Here is a 25,097-nt window from a genome sequence, read left to right as displayed (position 1 = left end):
GAACTGTCAGCTGAACCGTGTGGAGGACAAACTGTTGAGTCATGGTTAGTCTGTCTCCTTCTGTTTCTGTGCCTGCTGGTTCATGTTTAGCTTCAAGTGAGAGTGAACCGATTTAATATGAGACCAACTGAATGCTGAGTAGGCACAGTTGTACTGTACAGTACATTCTGTGACATGTTACAGTTACGGTTGATGATCTAATGATATACCAGAACAGCAAACCACATCTGCGCTGCTTCAGTATTGAATTTACAGGATTTGCACACAAACCTGTTAAAACACACTGATTTAATTGGCCGGAACAGCAAAAAAAAACATCCCTTCCAATCTGATTTGTCTGATCACATAACATTTATAATAATGATATGTTTCAGGGATGAATCATTTGATAGGCACTGTGTTGTGGACAGACTTGATATAAATTATACTCATTTTAACTGTTGGAGCTGGACCGGTAATGTTATTTCTTTAAATACTGTTTAGTTAATAGAATAGTGACCTACAGAGAAACATGTGTGTTTCTCTCAAGCATTTGCAGGATTGACCAACATGGGGACATTAAAAAACAAAAAGTACCACTTGGCTCCATAGCTTTATTTTATGACTATGTTTGAACTCTGAGATGGAGAGAATGGCCATGTAAAAGAAAGTTAACGTGACAATAAAACAAAAGTAGTTTCTCAGCATAATTTGATGTGTGTATAGATTGGGGGCCCTCTTTGCTAGGGAACCCCGTGAAGACGCCTGACTCGTCACGGTGTTAAGTGCGCCCCTTTCTCTAAACTGACGTTAGCTAACAATTTACACCGTTCAAGTGTGAAACGGCGTGTGTGTGTGTGTGTGTCAAAAAGCGGAAATAGCAGATGAAATGTTGGTTGGAGTGCAATAGAAAGCAACTGAGGGCCATTTCTCTCCTCTGCAGTCACACGGAACAACAGGAAACACTATGCGGCCGCCGCGGCGCGTTATGGGGGCTGGACTCACCGTGATGACTGGAGTCAGGTAACCGTCCGCCGTGCGGCCACACCGAGTCTCAGCCTCCTCTCAGACCGGCGCAGACGCCACGGGACACGGGGAGAAAAAGAGAGAGAGAGGGACAGAGTGAGAGAGAGCGGCTTTCCGGGACACGTTCGTTTCCACAAATGCCGCCCTTTTCCCTTTCAAAATAACTTTATAAAGCTGTTAAAGTTTGATAGATTTAACGACGTCACTTCTCGCCGCGGACTCATGTGACGACTTTTCGGAGCCAGGTCACCGCCGCGGCTACTCAGGTGTTCGCCCCACAACTCATCGGAGGAGCTGAAGGAGGATTTTTCTTCTCTTTTCTTCGTGATTGACTTGACTTTTCTCCTCGCATTCATTTTCTGGAGTCGACCGGACCTAGAACACCAGGCGTCCAAGCAACAGAAGGTGAGTCTATGCGAGCACGTTTCATTTTAATAACTGTTTGTGCTCGTGTTTGTCTGAGTTTGGTGTACGTGTTGTGCTGACACGTTTTGATCGTGAGCCAGCTGGTGGAAGTGAGCCCAGCCTGAGTGTGGTAGACCAGCTGCTGCTGACCCGTCTGACCTCTATTAAACATGACAGAAAATGGAAATATATAGGTTAAAAAGCTATGAAACACTGTTTGACTGCTCAAAAACTGAACACACAATGTGCAGATCCTTATCTTCATACTTTGTCCTAAAGTACTGTAATGCATAACTTAGTCAGTCCACTGTGCTCTATAGATTGTTTACATAAACCTTATCATGGAAGACTTTATCCTCTAATGTAAGCAGTTATGCATACAGGATAGTTGTTATGTGTGTTACTATAAAGGGCTGTGAAGTTGTTGTTTTAGTCAGAAATGGTCTTTGCATCTGCAGTCTGCAAGGCACAGAGGTTTTATGAGGCAGTGGTTAAGTTTTGTAGGTGATAGTAGCCACTCCTCTGACACCTTCCCTGCTGCTGTAACATGCCACTGCTGACACACACACACACACACACACATACATATACACACACACACACACACACAGAGAGTATATCTCAGAACACAGACATCAACATACAGAGCTGTTTCTGCACCCGTAACCCACAGCTTGGCCAACTTACATCTGCAGCCTCATTTTAAAAAGCCCCAAGCTGTTTCACACAGTTTTAGAGAAACAAAAAGCTGCTCAGTATGCAGCTCAGCCTACTGCATGACATGCAGAGGCCCGAGCAGGAGCTACTGGTGTGGTTCTTCTCAAGAGCTGATGTCCTTTTGCTTATCTATGTGCATATTTGGGTGAGTTTGACCCCCAGGGAAGAATATTTATTGCCCAATGTTTCAAAGAGATGCTGCACATATTTAGGGTCACTGCCCTGGTTACATGCCGGCCACCCACGTAACAGTGGCCCAGGGCACAAGCTGATAGATAAATTCTGCTATTTCATTCAATTTTATCTTCAAAACGATCATGAATCCTAATCTAGTCTAATCTAATCTAGACAGTCTTGGGCAGATGACAAATTAAACTTCACCAAGGTCCCATAGATAAGAAACAGTGATTCTGCTATTCTGTGTGAGCAATCCAGGGCAAATCAAACTAAATACATCACCATACAATAGTGAGGTTCTTCATTTACAGAGATAAGTCATTTGTGTTAGCACAGTTGACCTCTACAGCTATGTTGACTCTCTTGCACAGGATTTTCTAGGTCGACTGTACGAGTGTTTCACAAGCTTTAATATTTCATTGTTTAAAGGTGGACACAGTGGATTTGTTGAGCGCCCTGACGTTTTCACCTCGACTCCACATAAACGTTCACTCTCACAGCCACACAGCAGCTCTGTCTGCTCTGGTGTTTCCTCTTTAAGCCATTCAAATGTTAAGTAAACTCTGAAACTGGAATTGGAGATCAGTGTTGACATTATTACTTGCTATTGAATATATTGGCAGACATTTTTTTTCACACGACAATGCCGTCTTTTGGACGCAGTGTAACCCAGAGCCTGTTGAGATCGGATCTCTCTTGTGCAACAATCAAAGACGGTATTCCATGTGTAACTAAAACCTCTGATACTTTATACATACACTGCCAAGTACTGGGTAACTAGGAGTCACATCTTTATCTCCTCTGGCCTGACTGTTGCTGTTAAGCCCAGAAGTTTTATCTCTGTGGTTCATGCAGTTTGTAGCATAGCAAACGCTCTGATATGAGGAAATTGTGCTCGTCATTTCCATCAATTTGGTTTTGATACGAGTCTGCATAAATCTGCTCTAATGTGCAAAAAGGCAGGGGGCAGAGTTTGCTAGGAGCGGTAAAATGCAGATAAAAGGGCACGGTAGTCGCCAGTACAACCAATCAGTGTTTCATCTTTTGTAAATCTGAAGAGTGCAGGAGCGAGTCAGACACTGACAAGGCAGATGAAGAAGAAAAAAAAGCGGAGAACTAAAGGGCAGCAGAGAAACGAGTGGCTGCGAGAGATGAAATCCACAATTTCTTCTCTTGGCAAACTGGGTGATGGATGAACTTTCAGCAAGAGGGAAATTCCTCAGTGCCATATCGCTCCCAGCATATCTGTCCGTCTCTCCACGTCTCGCTCTGTCTCACTCTGTCTCTCCCTCCTTCACAGTTTAAGTGAGATTTGAGCTCTCACATCCCTCTGACGGTCACCAGGAGCTGTGAGTGTGACCGAAATTTGCATATCCCAACTAAGTTGTTTACCTCAGTTGCGTTTAGAAATATTTCAGCAGCATTTTCTTATACATGCAGTGGTGCAGAGAGTTTAATCGTAGCCTCCATCTTCCTGTCATATTGCCGATGTTTTTACGATGGTTGTGCACAGTGCTTTGGGCTTTTCTGTTTTATGATTATAGGACATTTGATTTAGATGGTGAAGCACCGCAGTGGCTCCCCTGGAGGAGATGTAGCAAGAAGACCCTCGCCAGAATTCACTTTTGTTTTGCCCATTTTGAAGTTGTGAATTCAAAAATGTCTAATGGAAACACTCCAATACTTGTGACATTTTGAGGGTTTACTCTTAAATCTGAGTCATTTAAGGATGGACTCACAAATCGGTAATGGTAACCCCTTACCCCTCACATTTTTAGTATTGATCGCATGCGTGACTCACAATTGACTCACAATTGAGATGATAAAGATCGGCATGTCATCAGCAAACAACTTTGGCATCATCTGCTGTTAAATCTGTTATCTGCACGCTTTGATTAAGGTAAGTAACTTTCTGTAATACCACAGCGACTGGAATAGTTTTACCCTTCAACTCAATTTACTTGGATTGTTGCCATATTTAGATTAAGTAATCAGCAAAATGCTTTTTAAGTGTAATTTTCTACAATCAGTGTCCAATCAGTCATGTCTTTAATGACAAATGATTGGTTGGTTTTTTTTGGGGGGGGGAGGGTTTGATTGAATGGCTGCTCTGCTGTTTTGTTCACATTTGGATCACAGATTGTGGCTTTAATCAGGATAATATCAGAAAAATTGTTGTCCTTTTCAAATATGTAATGGGTTCACACGGAGATATTTAACGCTTCAACGGTGTCTCTGGATTATGTCATCGTGTCATCCCTCGCATACCTGAGCTGCCAGCCAAGCCCAAGACCTTCAGGTGTGAACTGGTGCTCGCCTGCTTTTCACAGGGACTCGTCCTTTTCGTGTGTGTGTGTGTGTGTGTGTGTGTGTGTGTGTGTGTGTGTGTGTGTGTGTGTGTGTGTGTGTGTGTGTGTGTGTGTGTGTGTGTGTGTGTGTGTGTGTGTGTGTGTGTGTGTGTGTGTGTGTGTGTGTGTGTGTGTGTGTGTGTGTGTGTGTGTGTGTGTGTGTCATTTTCCCTTTTGTCCGCTGCGTAGGCACCGGAGGCAGCTTTGACATGGCACAGTGTAGATCCTCTCTGTTTGTATGTCTGTGTCTGTATGGCATTCTTTTCATTTGGAATCATCTGTTGATTTACGCTTTAGAAATTCTAGCCGACAGTTGGTGAGAGGAGGAGGACGGAAAAACATTTGCCATCTTAAATTTACTCAACAACTCCTGTACAAATTACACACCTCCCTCTCTCGCACAGACACCGCCGACAATTGATTAATCAAGCAGACGAGGATTAGGCAGTTGGGTAATGTGTTATTGGTGTGCAGGCAATGGTCCGTGGCGGCAACATCAAGAAACAAATAAGCCTTCTCAGGCGTGGTGATAAAGTTAGCGTCTCACTCTATCAGCAGTTACACAGCTCTCTATCGTGGATTCCTTTAAGTGCCGTCTCTGTCTGTGCTGGGCATTCATCGTTATTGTCAGATGCATATAAAAGTAAATGGACTGAGGCTCATAGTGGACTGCTACCGTATTTAGACTGAAATTGGCATAAATTGATTTCTGCTTAACCTAGATAATGGGATTGTAGATAATGTCTGTGTGAATTTACTCACATTTTTGCCTGTGTTGTGCGTGATTTTCAGCGATATTTCTGTAGTTTTTGAGATTGCTTTTGTGTTTTTGCAGTTATCAAATGGCTGCTTGTTTTCCGTGCTATGGGGAGTTTGTGTTTGGTTCATTCACAACTTCCTCTGCGATCGTAGAATTAACAGAAAAATCTCCATCTTCCTTCCCCCTCTGATTTACGGAAGGACCTTACCTTCTCTGTTTTCTCTGCCCTTTTTGTAAATCATTAGATTAGCTTTGGCCGTTGCTTGCTCCTCTCTCTGCTGCTGATTTGCAGACATCTTTCACGTGAGGCAGCTGGGGACAATTCTGCTCCCAGAACAGCTATGGAGTGACATAAAAAGACTTCTTAGTGAATCCTGAAGGACGACAGAGTGCACCATTTTCTAGGACGTGTTCACGAGTACTTTTGTTTTGTCCTTTGAAGCATATTAGGGCTTTTAGGCCTTTTCCTATCACATCATTTAGTCCAAAATGTGTAAAACAAATTCAAGAGGGTGCTCATCTATTATCACAAAAGACTAACTGGTACCTTAACGGTGCTTGTATTGTTTTAATGGCTTAGAACTGCTCCAGCATGATCAGGGGCATCAGCATTTCACAATTGTCTCTTCGGTTATCAATAAATGGTGTGATGGGATTGTCAAGGGGCACAACCCAAATCTGCGTTCAGGAACATGGTTCAATTGATAAATCAATGTTAAAGCTGCAGGAAAATTGTCAAATCAATTTTATCAATAGGTATCAATTGTTAAAATACAAGGTGAGAAATAAAAATGATCCTGAAACATCATTCAAAAATACATGCGCATGTGTGAGGCGGTTAGTCACAGCTCATGAGTAAGAATCTCACAGCCACTCACCATTGGATGTTTTGAGCCAATGTAGCTGAACAACTCTGTGCAACAAGTCACTGAATGGTGAGGTTACGTTCCAGAGTGCCGGCTGTAACTCGTGCTGCCTCTGGGCCTGCAACAAACGGCTTAATGAAATGATAATTTGCCACAATAACAAAGATATCTTAGTCAAACAAATTCATGTCAACAGAAATACTTCTTTGGGAACAAATATGGGCTCCTTTTACTACTTTGTATCTGGATAATGACAACTGATGATTGGACTTGCATGTACACCTAAAACGTGTCCTTGAGGTCTGGATGGTGTCTGATCAGATCTCAGTTGGAGGGACGTTCCTGCGATACAGGAAACGGAAACCCAATGCCCTGTTCATACTCATACTACTACTACTACTACTACTACTACTAGTGTGTGTGTTTAGGAATTGTTTGCACCCTTAAAATTTGTTTTGCTGTCGGTGGGATCTCTCTTAACAACCTTAACACTAATCTGCTAATACTGTTTGCCTGCTTAGGTCAGTAGTGCATCCTGTCTCTCATTTATGACCTCGCCGTGTTGACTAAAGACCGGAGAACTTTTTGGTTGCCCGAGAGATGAAAGTATTTCGCTTTACAAGCCTGTGGGTTCAGCAATAGCGGTGACATCTTTGTTGACACTCTGGTATGTCACTGAGTTGTTTCCAGGGAACCCTCCAAGACCTTTAACCTTTTAGTGCCAATAGCTAATTCATTGATACGAGACAAATCCTCCCTCCAGAACAATGGTATCTTATAAAAGCAGGTATTAACTTTTCATTTCTATCAAACATGACTTTTCCTTGGTTTTGTGTGAGTGTTTGGTGTTAAATATCCCATTCTGCCTGGCAATAAAAGGTATAGACACAAAACAAACCAGCATTAGGTCACTGAAAGCAATGGGAAGGCCAAACAAAGAGAATCAGCCTGTTACAGACAGGGCAATTATGAAACCACAAAGCGGCAAAATAATAGAGTTCAATATTAACTGTTGAAATCGCCAACTCCCCTCAGCAATGATTAATCTTTGTGTTTAATGAGTGAAGAAGTAGAGATGCCCGGAGAGAGAGAGTGATCCTGTCCACATATCTGCTATCCTGACTATGAGCTAATTGCATCAGTAAATTAGAATCTTTGTAGTCCTGAGATTAGGTTCTCCTATTTTATGCATCAGAAAATTGGACTTTGGTAATTATTCTTTAGTATTCACTGTCGGATGCTTGTGGGCCTTGTAATTATCAGTGTCATCCCTGCGACCCTGACCATTTCTAACCTTTTTTTTAATGTTTTCCAAATTTCAGAAAGTCATTAGCTGTCTTCCTCACTGGTGTTTGCTCAGAGGGAATGAAGAGCTGTGTATTATGTCTCAGTATTATGTCTCATTTCCTTCACAATGGGCTGGTATGTGGGCTTGTTTGTCAGCTGTGATCATGAGGAAAGTGGTTAAGTTAAACATTAGATAGGCTGACTGAAGGGACACGCGGTGACTAGACATTTGGAAAACAATTCTGTAGCTCAACCTTACAAGGTCTGACCAGTTATCCGTGGATCTATTGAGTCCCCAACAGCCCACAGATTAGAATTTGTATTTAGATTAGTTACCTTTTACGTTGCTTTTGTTGTAGTGTAGCAAGCTTTTCTAATGTTTTTCTTTGGACTAATTATGCCACGGTGTGTTATTGAGGTGATGGCTGCAATCTTGGCTGAGGCTTGAGGCCCTTTGGCTGACAGCCTGCATGCTTTTGACTTCATGACAATAGAGAAAATGAACCAAGACCAGATTACACCAGTCCTGCATTCCTCTCCAAACCAGTTTGAGAGCCACGCCACAATGTAAGACAAATCACTGAAGCAAGCCGTCACATGTCACGCACACCGCTCAAAGTGCAGAGAGACACCTGGCTAGAAAAGTGTCTGCATGTGCGAATGTGGGAAATCTCTTCCGACCCAGACAGTCAAATCTTCTAGCTGCTAACACTTTCACATTGATTGATCAGTACTGCCCTCTGTAAGAAATAATCAGGCAAAACTGCACCTGTATTCTACATTTTGCCCCTAAATACAAGTTAGGGGGGCAACAAAGCCCCCCACCCGTAACTGAGAGCTATGTAATAAACTCTTATGAATGAACTGATTGTTTCGATGAATCCAATTAAAGGGACAGGCAAGTTGTTGTTTCTCTGCTGAAAGTTTGAGCGTTATGAGCGGGATAAAGTTGGAAGATGAAGGACCTGAGAATGTACACATTAATACTGAGATACTTACACCCGGAGCGAGCGAGCTGTAGGGGCAAGTCAGCCTGGCAGATTTGCAAACTTGATGCATTAATGGGATAACATTCACTCTTTGAAGGATTTATTTTATACCCAGAACTGTTTGGATGAATCGATGTATTGATTGAAAACAGTACGGATGCAGGTTACAATATCTTTACTGGAAAGCTGTTGTTTATCAAGCGTAACAACGTTCTGTTGCAGGTCTCCGTTGGGCCATGTCTGCAGTGTGCAGCTAAATTATGCAGTTAATATAAATATATGATTGGGACTCGCTGTCAGCTGCAGATATTGAATATTCAATGAATTTGACTCACGAGTAAGGATGTGATGATGACATTCCTACTCGTGAAGCTCACATCTCCTCTTTTGGTGGAAATGACACCCGCGAGTTTGCAGCCGAGTCTAATCGTTGCAGTAAAAGATGCCGTCACTCTCGGAATGTTGTGAAATCGCTGCGTGTGTGTTCATGTGAGATACTGGTACAAATACAGAGTGGCAGTTGGACATGCTTGTTTTAGTCTCTTTTTGTGGCAAAGACTCTTTTTTGAAGGAGATGTGCTGAAACATCCAGGAATGTCTTGTTGGAACACGCCAGGTGTCTCAGGCTCAGATCCCTCCCTGCACAGCTCTTCCTCCGGGCTCATTTGTCTTAACCTCTCGTCCCCAGCAGCGTTTCCTGTTTGAGTCTCACCGTCTGTTGTCAGTTAATTCATTTGCCCTCATATGTTCTCTACTTCCAGCTCTTTCTTACCTTGTTCGCCGCAAGGCAGGTTGTTAAGGAGACTGTCAGTTTGTTCTTTCATTGGGCTTTGATTGAACAGCAACTCGATAAAAATCACTTTTTTGTTTTCTTTGTCTTCTTCTGCCTAATTTGGGTTAAAGGGACAAAAATCCTAATCAAGGTTCCAAGCAGACTCCTTCTTTCCGCCTCAATAATTTAAATAAGAGTCATGATTTTGCAATATTTAGCAACAGGTAAAAATGGGTGGAGTGTGTGTGTGTGTGTGTGTGTGTGTGTGTGTGTGTGTGTGTGTGTGTGTGTGTGTGTGTGTGTGTGTGTGTGTGTGTGTGTGTGTGTGTGTGTGTGTGTGTGTGTGTGTGTGTGTGTGTGTGTGTGTGTGTGTGTGTGTGTGTGTGTTGTATTTCATTACAGATCATTATGTTAAACACAATTTACATAGCATTAAGATAATAAAGGACTTCAGTAAGTGGATCGTGGCACCTCTGTCCTCTGTAATCTGAGCAGATCCGTCTAACTTGTAATTTTCATCCAATTTTCATAATGCAACACACTCCCTGCGTTCCACCTCCAGGTTAAAGACCAGAGCCAACCTTCTAATCATAGACACCAACACGTCTTAAGCCTACATGAACAATGCTTGAGGAGATAAGCTCAAGTTACGAAAGTTCATGATTTCAAAAACATGAAACCATAGCAACTAAGCCAGTCTGACTGATGGGAGACACTTGATAACTGTCTCTGGCTCAGAAAGCAGTCAGGTTGGAGGCCATAAGAACAGATTAATGTATATGATTTGGGGCGACAGTGGCTCAGTCCATAGGGGACTCCGCTTCTTCTTCTTCCTCTTCATGATATGTACACACAGAAGTGGAAACACTAAATCGCACATTAGTTTTGAGGTGTCCATGATAGACTGGCAACCTCTTTGTCATTTTCTCTCTCACAAACGTCGTCTAGAATCCATATTTTTAGTGTGATAGTAGTTTTGCTGCAGCTCGTGGTCTTCAGATTGCCTTTGTTGGCAACTACTCACAGCACAATAAATATCAATATGTAACATTACACAGTATTTACTGCGTCTCTGTCTAAACCATCTGTGCATTTGGCTGAAGAAAGAATCTGTAAGGATGTTGCTGCTAGTTCCAAGTTTTTCCTGGCTCATGTGTTGTGCTGTATTAATGGCTGCTATGGAACAAAAGGGAAATAATTCACATTTGTCCTTTTGACAGTCTGTTCTGTTTTTACAAACGTGAAGGCAACACAATACTTTAATAGAAATCCATGTAAGTCGACATCGATGCACTCCGAGTAGCAGACTCAACATTTGCAATTGTAAATTGATTTACTCCAGCATGTAAACAAACATCGGCCTATAATCACACCAGGTAAGGAAGCATGCTTCCTTACCGGGTGTGTTTCCCTCAGAAGCCATTTTAGCAACATGTATTAGTAAATGGCACAATCGTATAAACTCTATCGGTGTAGACATCTTGCTCATCTTTTTGCCTTTATTGTAGTGTGACAATAGGCTGCAAGTAAATGTAATGAGTGCTCAAGTAAAAGTTGTAATTAATATAATGGTAGGCAGTGGAATAAATAGTCATTTGTGCGTGCTTCATTACCAATCCAGGGAAATGATATGGTGGGTAGAGCCAGGGCGAAGGCTGGTCTACATCCTTCTGAACAGAGACGCTATTGTTTGTGTGTGTGTGTGTGTGAGTGTGTGTGGGTGGGTGTGTGGTACCTGACAGAAGGGCATAGATCCCCCTCAGTCAGAGGATGAATTAGAGAGAAGGAATTTGCTCCTCTGGGTGCTGTTGTTTCGTGCTGTTCTGCTTTCTCCCCATGATTTACTCAAATTGTCAGAGCATTAAACTTACTTCAGTCTGAGACCGAGCGGAGGTTTCCGTTTGATTTTCCCCTGGAGTGAAGCCTTTGATGCATTCAGGCGTATTTCTCGCAGTGATCATTTGTGCAAGCTCGCAAGTTAATACACTGATGCTATCAATGGGACGAGTGGGTTTTTACGGAGACTTTGATGCTTTGAAGTGGTCGTGTATTTGAGCCCATGTGTCACTTCAAATGTTGGAGCGTCTCTGTGAAATGTGCCGCTTGATGAATGACTTGGGAGTAAACCGTGGCTGCATGTTGTTGACTTTGTTAATCCTTAACACACTCCACAAGTCGACTGTACTGTTAGCATGGTGACGAAGGCAGCTCAGACACGGCGCCCATTACAGTTCCATTATTTACTAATGCATTCACACACACTCGCACACACACAGGCACACACACGAGTGGAATGTAGTGTTTTCATTCCCCTGACCCGGGCTGTCAATCATAGGAGCTTGGCTGTGTGATGTTGGAACGGGACCATCCAAACAGCACAAATTCCACCCATACCTCCCACACACACACACACACACACAGATGTGCACACACACGCACACACACACACACTTAGATGGCATGTCTCAGATTTATTTCTCTCTAGATAAGCAGGATATCCATCTGAAATAATGCGATTTCTACAGCAGACTCTATAAAGCAACCAGAAATCAATAGCTGATGAAAAAGCACTTTACCACAATTCACTCTGTCCGTCCCTCAAGCTCTAGAGTGATTGCCTCTTTGATCCCCCTCACCCCCACACACACACACACACACATCCTTGCTCTGGCTGAAGTTCTATCCAGGAATTTGTTTTCTGATCGGTTAGCTGTCTATTTGAGTCTGGCTCTTCCTGAGCAATAGCAAATGACGACAGCAGAGGATGCATGAGGTCGGGGGATCAGGGTTATTGTGATTGCATAGTCTGTCCACAATCGTCTGGAGGACAGGGATGTTTGCTCTTCCTGTTCCCAAACACACCAGTGAAAGGATATTTTCAACGTACAGTGGCCTCGGAACACCGTCACTCTCTCTCTCTCTTCAAATTGTAAAGTTGTCTGCATCTGGCGTAAACTTAAAATCCTTTATTCCCAGTTGATGTTGTATGGCTTTTTCTATTCCTATTGTCCTGCCCTTATATGGCACATTTACAGCCTTTCTAATCCTACATTGTTTCTCTGTGGAGAACTGGAGCAGAAACATCAAAGTGACACAAACCGCATTGGCCAGAGGTGTTAACAGCAGCATAATTGCATCATCGCGCAAAAACCAAATGTCACCATGTGGCCTTTTTACAAGTCCCCTCACCCCCGCACCCACTCTCCCATCATCCTGAAGCCATCTCCGTCACTCCTGAGTGTTGTACACATTCAGTGGCCGATATTTACAGCATCGTCCCTTTCAGAAGACGAGTTGCTCTTGTGTCTTTGTCTGCGCCGTTGTGCGTCGTAACAACTAGTTTACTGATCGTCATCTCTCGTTAACCGCGACTGCAATTGTTGATTCCTTTTACTGTTATCAATCCATAACAAAATAGCTGTGTGTGAATGTGTGTTAATGTTAAGATAATACACCAGGTTAGAGTCCAGCATACAAAGCGGTCAGACAATCACACAGGTTGTAAACAGTTTCAATCTATTTTTGTTTGTAAGAGCAACAAAGACAGATGATGATAGTTATGATCCTGACTGACTGTCTGGATGTGTGTGGGCCACAAACAATCATTCAGTTTTGCAGACAGTACTCCCAATCTGACTTTAAATAACTGTTATTACTCTACAGTTTTGTTTTGCTTTAAAGAAGTGGCAGACTGTAACAATTTTGGGTTCACATACTTGCGTTGGTGTACTGTGGTTAAATTGTGTGTTTGTGCTCATCATGCTGGCTCCTTCTCAGCAATGTGGCCACATCCCCAGGTTCAAGATGAATAATGTGGGATTTTAACCAACAGGAATAATAACCGCCACTGTGAAAATACTGTACAAGCCAAGTTGTAAATACAAAAACCTGCAATTGAGCACAAAGAGGCATTAACAGTGTGTGAGTGCCACCCATGAGTTATACTGATTATACCTTTTGTCCCTCTTAATGGGGATATTTACTTCATTTACAGCTCTTAACAAATGCAATTCCCTTTGTCTTGTTTGTGATTTGCCCTGTTAAGAAATAAGGAAATTCAGATTATTAAAAAAATTATGCTTCAGAGTAATCCTGGTGCACTGGTGAATACAGGGGAATCGATCACAATCAGCAAAGACTTCAAACATTTTTGGGGTTTTACAAATAATAAGCTTTGAACTATCTGGGTGTAAACACAAGCCTTTGAGTTTCGTCTTTTTTTGTAAATTATTTCTTCCACCTGTTTGTACTAAATTGCACTTTTTGTTGTATAGGTTGAATAGTTTCCTCCGCTTGTGTTTTGGACCATGATACATCCCTATATTCAGGAAGTTCTCCTGCTTCTCAGTGTTTTTAGATAGCAGTAACAGCGTGAGAGCCAGTTGTTCAACATGTGGTTTTCAGGCATTCCCTGCCTTCACACTGACTCAGCTCTGTGTCTCTGCTTAATTGGCTGCACCTGTTGTTTTTAAACAATCCACAACTTCAAAGGAATCAAGCTTTAGCTGTCAGTCAAACTGTTTGTATCTTTTTTCCAGGACTTCAGGCATCTTTCTTTCAGTTTTATTTCAGCATTTTCACATATTTCAGTGTTTTTCCTACAGTCCCAGTTTAAAATGCTTCCCATTTTATAGGTTTTTCAACCATTCCTTATTAAAATACATTCAAATATCCCTCAGGTCAACATACTGTCAGGCCCTTTTAACTTCATTCATTCAGGTATAGAAACCATTTAAACATTCTTCAGGCCCTCAGGCTTCCATCTTTCAGGCACTTGTTCAGCATTTAAATCTATGGTTTTCCAGAAAGCATGACATTAAAACACTTGAAATGCATTTGTAGTAAGACTTGGAATTGATATTGACTTATTGTGTGTGTGTGTGTGCTTTATTTAATTGTATTTGTATATCATTGTTCACTTGTTTGTTTTCTTTTCATTTTTCATGTTTGTTCTTTGTAAACGTATTTCAATCGCTATGTCTCACTGATATCACATGATTATAAGTGGTGAGCTCCACCCCTGGCAATTAGTCAGACTCTCCCTGATCAGTCGCTTTTTTATATATACATTGTTTGCTGACGATCACTAAAGCTTTATCTTTAAGAAGAGTGTCATATACGTTTCCTTGTTTTTGGCTTTGCTTCAGTTATATTTGAGTAATACTGGGAATATTGTGCCTCAAGGTGTGTGTGTGTGTGTGTGTGTGTGTGTGTGTGTGTGTGTGTGTGTGTGTGTGTGTGTGTGTGTGTGTGTGTGTGTGTGTGTGTGTGTGTGTGTGTGTGTGTGTGTGTGTGTGTGTGTGTGTGTGTGTGTGTGTGTGTGTGTGTGTGTGTGTGTGTCAGCAGTAACGCACACACAAAGCCAAGGGCGGTGAGAGGTGATACTAAACGATTCTTATAGCTTCTCATTCCAAGCGTCCCACTGTGCTCCCATCTGTTCCCACTGAGCTAATGTCACTACGCCAGCACTCAGCGTATAGACTTCATGGCACCCCTTAGGTAAATACACATTGTTATATAAACATACACACATGTACTAAAGGCAAATATACATTCTGATGCACTAAGGCACGAGGAATGTTTGCATTGAAACCACGCTGACAGTTTGCAGTCAGAGCGACTGACTGAGAGGCAGCCAGAGTCGTCTACAATCACTCACTCATAATATACACGTCGTGTTTCCCTTTAAACTTCTGTCTGCTGCTTCTGTATTCCTTCGTCACCTTTGACCTTAGCTGCACCACTCCTCTGCCTCGTCGACAGCGGGAGAGAGAGTGCGAGGTGGAAACTGTGAGAGACTAGGAATGTGGGAGGTCATACCACAGAGGTCACACAACCTCCTGCTTGCTCAACAGGCAAGCATGTGTAGGACATAAAATTGTTGCCTTGAAAGCCGTAAACATCCCATAACGAAGCTGAGGCTCTAGTAAGTTCAGATCACGTGTGGGCTAGTAACAGGTGTTTCAGGTGGACTTGTGACTGTAATTAAATAGCAGCCACTGAGCAGTGTGTGTGTGCACGCCCGTGTGTTTACGTGCATCTGTATTTGTGTGTATCTCTTTATGTGGTGTTTGGTTCAGGGATGTCTTGAGGATAGTTTGAATGGAAGGAGGCAAGGGAACAAAGAACAAGCACCGTTTTTGTTCAGTCCCACAGCACATCCGTGGGTTGCTGTGGTTTCTGAGTATTACAAGAGGATTGTGGGAGTTGTGTGAAAATTCACAGTTAAGGTGCAAGAAAAAAAAGATGGTTAACATTAAAAATCTTCAGGATAATAGTTTTTGTGTGGTGAATTCTGCTCAATAGAAAACAGGTATGACTTGATGGGACTGAGTTCCTGAAGTGATCTCCTCCTTGTTCTCGAACTGGTTGCACATTTATGACATTCGTTGGTCTGTTGTGGGAAGTGATACCCAGACCAGCTCTCGTTGCCCCTTCCTCTCTCCTGTTCCTCGGTCTCTTTTAACATTTTGACTTTATCAGCCTCCCTCTTCCACCCTCCTGTATCATGTGTAATTACCAGGCAGTGTGTGCCCGTAGGGAGCTCCTCCACACCTCCTCATCAAAGCTTGTTTGCTTGTTTATCTCTGGCTGCTATTCTCGTCTTTCTCCCGGAGCCCCTTTGAGACACGAGCCATCGCTCCCTCTGGAGGCTTTTACACTGTAATCCAACACAGCACCTCCAGTCATTCCAAACAATGCCAAATTGCCTTCTTCAGCCTCAGATCTTGCAGGGTGCTGGCTCTCTCGTCTCTCAGTATCCTCCTATATGTTCTATAATGTTCCTGTGTTTCTTCTGATGTGCCTTGACAGCAATCAGACGTAATCAAAGGAACGCCCGAGGTTTTCTCCCCATCAGGATATCTTTGATATTTCTTTAATCCTCTTTTAACTATTCGTTTTCACGCCTTAACCAGCGTTGTTATGCAGGCGCTCTTCTTCTGCAACCCCTCCCACCCCTGTCCCCACTCCGCATCGCCCCACCTCGAGGGAGCTGGACGACTCCTCCAGGCGCCGAAGATTCATACAGCGATGAGTAAGACCCCTCAGGCTCTGAAATGTCTAGCGTGTCTGAGAAGCAACAATAGCATCGTCTTTTGTCTGCCGCCACTTTTCCGCACAGTCTTGCGGGGAGAAACAAGAACGACGGCTAAGAGTCCATGTGTCAGAGCTTTGCTCATTTTGCTATTGAAGACGAAGAAAAAACACTGCTTTCTTTTTGTGTTGCAGCTTCAATATGACCTGGCATCGGCCCAGAAAGGATGAAAATAGATAAAAACCCAACCATCATATCCACAAGGAAGATTTTTTACAGCCACGTCCAACACTGTAGAACGGTTCTCCTGTTTTATGTTTCTTGGGACTTCCACAGATCCATAGAAGTGATTTGGTGTTTTGATTTTCCAGAGCCATTCTTTGCTCAGTCGCCCACAGGCGGCAGTAAGTGCAATAAGTTCATGGTTCTCAAAGTAATTCCCATCCAGAGAAGTTGGCTTCTTCTTTTTTTTTTAAAGGACTCTTCTGGTTTTGGTTTTGCCGTAAGCAGGATGTGATAGTTTGACCTTTAGGGAGCTCAAACATTGTCTCATTTGCTGTAGACTGCAAGGTAAATTTGCTCGCTTGTTTGCTCGCAGGGGATGCCTGAGGTCACGTCGTGAAGGAAACGTGAAGGCTTAATGTGGTGTGAAGAGATGCGTTTGGGGACGGTGGGAATACCGAGGAGGATTGTGGGTCATGGTGGCTCTGCAGACAAAGGAGTGCTTCAATGGTACATGTCCAATTACACGCTGATCTTTGAAACCATCTCCTCTCACCTCTCTGGGGCGAGACACCGGGTGTTTAGGGAAAAACCCAGCATTCCTCCCTTGACTCGAGATTTTGAACACAAAATTCCCTGAAAAATCAGAAATATGAGCAGCAGACATCTCTAAATAAACATCTTTAACCTTTCACCTCTTTAACTTTTGACCTTGTTTCATGTTACAGGTGCCGGGATGGATGAGGCGGAGAAATACCAACAGCGACTGCAGGCCATTGCTGTAAGTTCACCTGACCACACACACACACACACACACACACACACACACACACACACACACACACACACACACACACACACACACGGAGAGCGAGAGACGAAGCTGTCTGTAGCGCTTAAATAATTTACCAATTGTGTATTGTTGCAAGCCAACGTGTCCCTCGTCCCTTGAAAACAACACCGGGGTTGCCATGGGGACAGCTGCCTTGATCATTATGGGCTACACCTGCTGTCCATGGTGACAAGGTCTGGCCCTGGTGTCCTTGTCCTACTCCAATGTTTAATTCACTCCATCACATCAATCTCTTGTGGGGTTTTTTTGTTTTCTTTAGTTAACCTCACCTGTCCTTTTCTAATCTGTCTTTCTCTTTTAATCTTTTGTTATTTATTTGTTTACTTTCCAAACTCCCTCTCCTCTGCTCCCCTCTCCCCTGCTCCATCTGTCTCCTTCAGGAGAAGCGCCGGCTGCAGGAAGAGCAGGAAAGAGCCAGGAGAGAGATGGAGGATGAGAAATTGAGATTACAGCAACTCAAGGTCTGACACACACACACACACACACATACACACACAGGATGTCGAATTCTCACACACACACATTTCATTGCACGTCATTCCTCCTATTTTTCTTTTCAAATTCCTGTGGAGACTCATTCCATCTTGTTAGCAAGCAGAGACTCTTCCAATCGTATTTGGACAGACACAAACAGTCACACACAGATGCACAACCTCCTAACAGCTCTTCCTGCCTATGTTAGTCTGTGACGAGGTTACAGTCGAGCCTTCCTTTATAGAATTTTTTTTAATTTTTTTTATGTTTTTACAGCCGCTCTATTGTTTTCATATCATTTCCAGATTGGCGTTCCCACTTCCTACTCCACTGTGTTACACTGCCCTGTAGCACATTCCTCAAATTGTGTGCATTTGGTGTGTGTGTGTGTGTGTGTGTGTGTGTGTGTGTGTGTGTGTGTGTGTGTGTGTGTGTGTGTGTGTGTGTGTGTGTGTGTGTGTGTGTGTGTGTGTGTGTGTGTGTGTGTGTGTGTGTGTGTGTGTGTGTGTGTGTGTGTGTGTGTGTGTGTGTGTGTGTGTGTGTGTGTGTGTGTCCATTTGAGTTTATGGAAGGGAGTTTGTTGCCTTTAGAATCTGTGAAGTCATTTATCTATGTGAAGCAGCAGTAACACGTCCATGATTATTCCGCTTGTTCTCTTCACACAAGGTCGTGTCATCGTCTACTGTTATTATCATTAGTCATACTTCCATTACTATTATCGTTGTTGTAGTTCTCTGCACTCCCCTCTCTCTCTCTCTTCCTCTCTCAACCCAACCGGTGAAGGCAGATGGCCTCCCACCTAGACCCTGGTTTTGCTCGAGGTTTCTTCCCGTAAAAGAGGAGTTTTTCCTTGCCACAGTCGTGCTCGCTCATGGGGATTGTCGCGTCTCTTTAAATGCTTTATATGTAAAGTGCTTTGAGATAATATTTGTTGTGATTTGGCGCTACATAAATCAATTTGAATTGAATTGAATCGTCGGCTTTAGTTACTTTCATCAGCTTCATCATCAGCGGTGGCTTTACAGCTCCTGACCCCGGAGGAAAGTTTTTGGAGAGGGCTGCATGGAGCCTGCCAAAGGCCACAGCGAGGAGCGGGGAGGAGAGGAAACAGAGGACGAGTTGTGCAGCCAAACACAAAGACGGTGTTGTGACGCTTATATTTGCACCGTTTGCCTCTGGTTAGAATTTGCCAAATTTAGGAACCGCGGGGACCAGAGAGGGGAGAAGGGGCACCGAAGGTTTTCTGATGTTTTAACCTTCGTCAGTAGGCGGGAAGCTCAGGAGAAACGAGCAGGGCTGCATATTCTCGCCTTGTTTTGTTTAGAGGAGACGCAATACCTGAGTGGACGTTTGCCAACACGAGCGTTTTATCCACGACTCGCCGGTTCAAAGCGGTCGACCCAGTAAATCCTCCTGTTGACATGGTTGGTAGCAATTTCTGACTGTGATTGGGACACTCTTGCTTCTCGGGGGAGAGAATAAAAAGGCAAATGCTACAGGTTGGCACTCGATTCTCTTTGGTTTGTAAAGTGAGATGAAGAGTGAGTTCACCCTCCAATCCCAAACTTTTCCTGTTTTTCCCTTCTCAATTTCTCACTTTGTCTCTCTCTTGCTCTCTCTTTCTCTCTCCGTGTGCAGAGGAAGTCTTTGAGGGACCAGTGGCTCAGCGAAGCCCCTCTGCAGTCTCCAACCTCTCCAGACGCCCAGAGTCCTCGCTCTCCTCTGTGGGGCTTGCAGGCCCAGGAGATGGAAAAGGACATTGACAAGTACTGACCGCAGTGTGTCTGTGTCTGTGTCTGAACCAAGTGTTGAGCTGTTTATGATCAATAGTTTCAATGCTGCATTTTCTTCTGTTGTCTGTTTTGGGCCGAGAGGGGGGGGGCAGAGGCCTGCATGCTTGCCAGATAACAGCCGCCCGTTCCTTATTGCAGCGGGCAGCGTTGTTAAGTCTCTGAACACTGAATAAGCTCATTACAGCAGAATGGCCGAGCTCTGTGTGTGACAGCCAGTCTCCTCACACACACTCAACACAGAGTTTCCAGGCAGACATCTGGGAGTGTGACGCTAAGCCTCGACTGTCCACTCTCTTTCATGGTACACGGTCGCAGTGTAGATGTATGAGCCCCATATCCCAGTCGCACTCCGGTCGGGAAAAGTCCCCTGCCATTGTCCTGGACGGTGGTATGTGAGGACAAGTTGTTGCAGCGATTGTCCTCACACGGTTGTAAACATCCTGGAAAAGTGATGGAGTACAGAAATGGCGTCTGGAAAGCCTGCATACGTCAGAGAAATAAATGATGCTTTAAAATTTAATAATGTAATGACAGAGTTCGTCTGAGGTCATCAGATGCAATACATGGATTGGAGCAAATGATTAGATTTGATGCTAATGTTACCTAATGCAAATCAAAGTGTGTGTGTTTATGTTATGGAAGGTTTATAGAATCCTTTCTGACAACATTGCATTCAACATTGATGCATAACTGTGTGTGTCCGTGTGTGTGTCCGTGTGTGTGTCCGTGTGTGTGTCCGTGTGTCCGTCTCAGGTTGCAGTCAGAGAGTGAGCTGTTGACAGTGGAGGAGGAGGAGAAGCTGAAGGAGCAGATGGACGATGGCCAAGTGGTGAGGAAACACACAGAAATTGGAAATTGGGTTGGGAAATGTGTGTGGGACAAACCTGCTTTGTCATCGTCTATCAGGCAGAAAATTTCCCACAGTTTTGTTCTGTGGCTTCCCCCCTTCAGTAACGCACCACCGCCCACCTGCTATAATGTACCTTTCATGTCGCACCTCTTGTTCAAAAGCAGGAACTTTGTGAATGTCAGCAACTGTTACAAAAACAATTCAGCAGTCGATCCACTCTACAATTATTGTTTCAACTCACTGCGTCTGCCCGTGTGTTTACCTCGCTCCATTGAAGGCCCGTACAGCAGAACAAAGGAGCTCGACTCAGGGCTCCAAGGTCTCCTCGTAGTTATAATATATTCATCTTCACCACTTTCCTCACTTCACCTGCAAACCGGGTGAAGACGCAGAGTCGATTCTCTCTTTAAGAGCTGTCACAGCAGACGCAGACCTCATCCTTCGGTTTTAAACCAAGCAATTTAAAACGCACGTCTCCATCTTGTCACAACATGCTGAAACCCTCCTCTTTTCTTCTCGCCCCATAGGAGGAGGCGGATGTGGTCTGCGCTGCAGCAGGTAACACTTCCCTCATAGAAATGTTAGAATTTATGCTGAAGTCATAGAAATTTGCTTTTAAGTGTCTCTTTTTTCATAGAGCGTGATGATAATGGAACATTGTAGGAGATCTAAGAGATCTAGCGGTTACGTAATGTAACAGAGCAGCAAGGAGCAGCGTCTCTCTCTCTCTGGAGTTCAATCCGCTTCTGTACAGACGCCGTGTATTCTGGGCTGCTGCCACCTGTTAGCCACAGCTGTTCCTCTAATGCTACTCTGTTAATTACATCAGATATTCATTAGATTCTTATTTACTTAATGTTTGGACTCTTTCCCGTTCTCCTCTCTTTGTGAGTTGGTGATATTGGATATTCGGCGACGGAATACAAAAGCGGCGGTTCTGCTGTGTTCACGTTGCACCTGTGCGTCAATATTATGACAAGATCTTTGTCCTAAGCAAGCTCAGGTGTGTGGATCTGTCCCGCTTAACAAAACCGGGGAAGCACTCTACAGATGCTACACACACGCCACAGGTTTGGAAGGATTTGTAAGAAAATTGTGGCAAAATGATGAGGAATATCAGAAAAATAAGATCAAACTTTTATCTTACTTGGATTAGGCATTTGTACAGTTCAAGTTACAGTTAAGTGACAATTGAGCTTAAATTGTAGTTGTCCTACCTTCAAAATGATGTTCATAATTGTGGATTGCAGCGCCACCGTCAGGCCGAAGAAAACCAAGTGAATAGCAAAGGTCCTTACCCTTCTGGTTGTTGCCATCACATCAACGCAAAGAGTGTTGTGAGAAAGTAGTGCTCCATCACACAGCCATTTTTGATTTCTGCGTAATCCCTTCCTCCTGCTTCATTGTCTGACTCCCCTCACAACGTCGTAAATACAAACATTCTCTTCCACAGAAGTCGACCTAGATGCCGTAGTGCAGAATGGAGAAAACAAATCAACAGGATCAGGTGGGTGTGGAGTCGCCTCGTAAAAACACGCGCGCCCCATCCTCCGTCGTTATTATAGATTTGATATATGGAGGGCAGAATGCAGTCATCCAGAGATCTCCTGCTGGCCTCACACCACCTCACACCTCTGTGCTGCATTCCTCTACGACTCTCAACAGGAAAACATTTCATTTTCCTCTCCAATTCCTGTTAAACCGCATCTAATTACTGCAAAGCCCTCTGGTGGTAGTGGCCTATATGCATGTGTGTGTGTGTGTGTGTATATATAGCGCTCAGTGAGAGAGGTTGAAAGGTTAGAAAGGTGACGTGGACATTCCTTATACTTCACACAAGGTTTGTTCAGTCTTTGATGAATATCTAAGCTCATTACATAAACGCTTGCATGTATATTTATGTTAATAAGGGACCAGGTCCGTCATTTGCATCTTTTGAGGGCATGGACAGTGTTTACATGTCCACAGGGATGCAACTCTAGCTGAGGAAGTTTCCTTGAAAGCAGGTATTTCTATTTGTATCTGAAGGCAGAATGTAAATTCACTTTTACTCTTTAGTCTTACGTTGAGGCTTATTATTATTCTATCTGCCCTCATTTCCCTCTCTTATGCGTTACCCTTGAATGATACCATTTGTAATATTTAATAGTGCTCACTCTCTTGCTTCCAGCATATCTCTCTCCTCATGATCCGTCCTTGTTAGCAGTTTTAGCCTGCTCGCTATTAGAAGCTTCCCCCGTTTGTCGGTAAAGCCTTTATGGATGTCGCTATAACTCTGCTCTGCTTTATTAGCTTCTACGTGTCACATTAGGCCAGAGGTGAGCGACTTGGCATGGCGTTTAATGCATGGCGTTTCGGAGACTCCTGATCTTTTAGAAATAGTTGTAAGTAACGCTGACACATTGTTGGCAAAGAAAGCTGTAATCGCCAACAAGTAATCATGCCTCACGGACAAGTTTCACTGTGGCATCGTCACAGTTATTTCATTGAACATCATTTATACATGAACAGCACCATTGATGACTTTTATATGTATACATTGATTGTTTTATCTTTAGAACCAGTTGAAGATGAAGTTAACCTATCTCCACACTTGGATGAAGCTGTAGTTGTCTTAACCAATGGCGGAGGCAATGTGGAAGCAGAAAGCAACCATGATGCCACAGAGGAGAGCGCTCAGCCCACCACCAATGGGCCAGTCGAGGCCCCCGAGGGTTCTGTTACCATGACGTTTTTGGGTTTTACTGAGGTAGAAGCTGATCCGGTAACTGGAGAGGAGGAAGGTACTCTCGTGATCAGAGCAGAACGAGTGATAATCACAGATGAAGTGGAAGACGTACCTGAAGATCCGTCTCCTCAAGATGATCAGCAGGCAGTCGCACAGTCAGGGTCCAGCCCTCTGCTGAATCCAGAGGAGGGGGAGGGGATTGTGGAGGAGGTGGCGGCGAGCCAAGAAGCAGAAGCTCTGACGGAACCGGAAAAGAGTGAGACAGTTTCACCCCCTGCAGAGGCACAAACGACAACTGGAGACGGAGATGCGGAGGGAGACTTAAACTTAGACCAAACCGGAAATGGAGAGACGCAGGCTGAAGATGAGCAGGAGAAACCAGACGCTCAGAACTCTGAGCAGCTGCAGCCCCTGCCTGATGCTTTAGAGGGCACTGCTGTGGTCTCTGTGCCCGTGTACTCTGAAGCGCAGCCGTCCTCTCTCACCCCCGGGGCCGAGACTGAGGGTAAACACAGAGCCGAGCCAGAGGGGACGGAGGCGGAGGCCTTGATGCCCCAGGAGCCTTCCACCGTGCTGGGTCAGTTCCAGGAGGTGTCCCTGGCTGAACCACGGGAGGCGCAGAGGACAGAGACGGGTCCAGGAGAACAGGAGCCCCTTCTGTCGCAGGCCAAAGCCCCTCAGACGCACGCAGAGCCAGCAGCCGCCTGCAGCCCGGCCAGTATAGAGACACACAACCCAGCCAGGGCCAACCAGGGAGGGGACCCTGCGGTGCCCAAACATAAAACCTGCCAGTGCTGCTCTGTCATGTGAACACCACCTTCTCACAATGTTCTCCGCATCTCTCTGCAGACCTCAGACGGGCCCCATCCCAACCCGACTGTTGAAGTCATTTGTTTTTCTTCAGGCTGTCTCCCCGCGGCTGTCCTTTGCGCTCTTGAACATTTCCTCCTCCACTACCGAGCTTTGATACTTGGAGAATACGTGGCTCTCTCCAACAGTGAAGAGAGGTGGGCTGGAGATGTTGGTGTCAAGTGCCTCGTGGAGCTCCCTACCAGGAGTACACTTTTATCTTCCTCATCCAAACCTGTGGGTTCTTTGACCCTTTGACAATCTTTGAGCTTTATTTCATCCTCCTGGCCAGCAAATCGAGTGATGAGGCAAACCGGTCGATGTGAGATGTATAATACACACATTTTTAGGCTTATGCAGTTACCAAAAACAAACGAGGACCAAAGATGAAATGTTTAAGAACGTTGTGACTTCAAGGGTTTTCATGAAAATGGAGTACTTTTCTAATTTAACTACTTTAAAAGCTGGTTTATTTTTATTGATTTTTGTTCCTTTGTTAAATAGATATTTTTAATCAATTCATAGGGCCTAAAAGTTTTTAGTCACTCAATAATTAGTATTCTAGGTGTTGTCAATCCACAGACTAATATTCGGAAAAGGTCTAATTTATAAACACCACTAAATATAACATTGTCACTTTTAAAGGGAAGATTATTTTAGAGTAGTTACATTTGTGAATTTTTCTATTGTATCAGATTTACATGCAAAGAAGGTTCCATAGCTCTTGACTTTGCTCTGTGCATACATGTATAGTATATGTAAGCTTCTTGAAATCTGAGTGACTGGGTTGTTGTACAGAAACTTACTTTGTTTTTGACTTTGTCAGTTTTTAAACGAGCAGTTTGGTTTAATGATTAAACTGACATCTGTGAAACATTTCTTGATGTTCCTCCATTTATCTGTGCCTCTAAACAGTAGCATTGCTCACACACTTGATAATGTTTGACTTGAGAAACTCCATCTTAA

At 43.8% G+C, this 25,097-nt stretch overlaps 2 protein-coding genes across 6 annotated transcripts in view; one reads left to right on the top strand and one right to left on the bottom strand.

Moving 5' to 3' along the window:
• The window catches only part of plppr2b (phospholipid phosphatase related 2b), a 34,356-nt gene extending 33,279 nt beyond the window's left edge, over nucleotides 1-1,077 (bottom strand). For 2 of the 3 annotated variants that reach the window (XM_076170300.1, XM_076170303.1), the window contains exon 1: nucleotides 985-1,077. The gene's annotated coding sequence lies outside the window, so the exon portion shown is untranslated. The remainder of the gene's footprint in view (nucleotides 1-984) is intronic. The other variant, XM_076170301.1, reaches the window with a different exon arrangement.
• On the top strand, nucleotides 992-25,009 carry palm3 (paralemmin 3). Of its 3 annotated transcripts, XM_076170297.1 has the most exons (9): nucleotides 992-1,410; nucleotides 16,961-17,094; nucleotides 17,313-17,365; nucleotides 17,818-17,898; nucleotides 19,550-19,677; nucleotides 20,458-20,533; nucleotides 21,082-21,112; nucleotides 22,008-22,061; nucleotides 23,113-25,009. In XM_076170297.1, exons 2-9 carry the CDS (start codon nucleotides 17,061-17,063, stop codon nucleotides 24,090-24,092), a joined length of 1,437 nt encoding a protein of 478 aa, XP_076026412.1. In that variant the 5' UTR covers nucleotides 992-1,410; nucleotides 16,961-17,060; the 3' UTR covers nucleotides 24,093-25,009. The 3 variants fall into 3 exon arrangements, with proteins under 3 accessions (XP_076026412.1, XP_076026413.1, XP_076026414.1); XM_076170298.1 differs by lacking the exon at nucleotides 16,961-17,094 and having other exon boundaries at nucleotides 994-1,410; XM_076170299.1 differs by lacking the exons at nucleotides 992-1,410; nucleotides 16,961-17,094 and adding an exon at nucleotides 3,634-3,653.
• The last annotated feature ends 88 nt before the right edge of the window (nucleotides 25,010-25,097 follow it).

The sequence above is a fragment of the Genypterus blacodes genome, unplaced genomic scaffold (genome assembly GCF_046128005.1).
Source record: "Genypterus blacodes isolate CSIRO-AG114 ecotype Tasmania unplaced genomic scaffold, CSIRO-AGI_Gbla_v1 ptg000216l_1, whole genome shotgun sequence".
NCBI classification, from domain to species: domain Eukaryota; kingdom Metazoa; phylum Chordata; class Actinopteri; order Ophidiiformes; family Ophidiidae; genus Genypterus; species Genypterus blacodes.
This window is presented reverse-complemented; position numbering and strand designations above follow the sequence as displayed.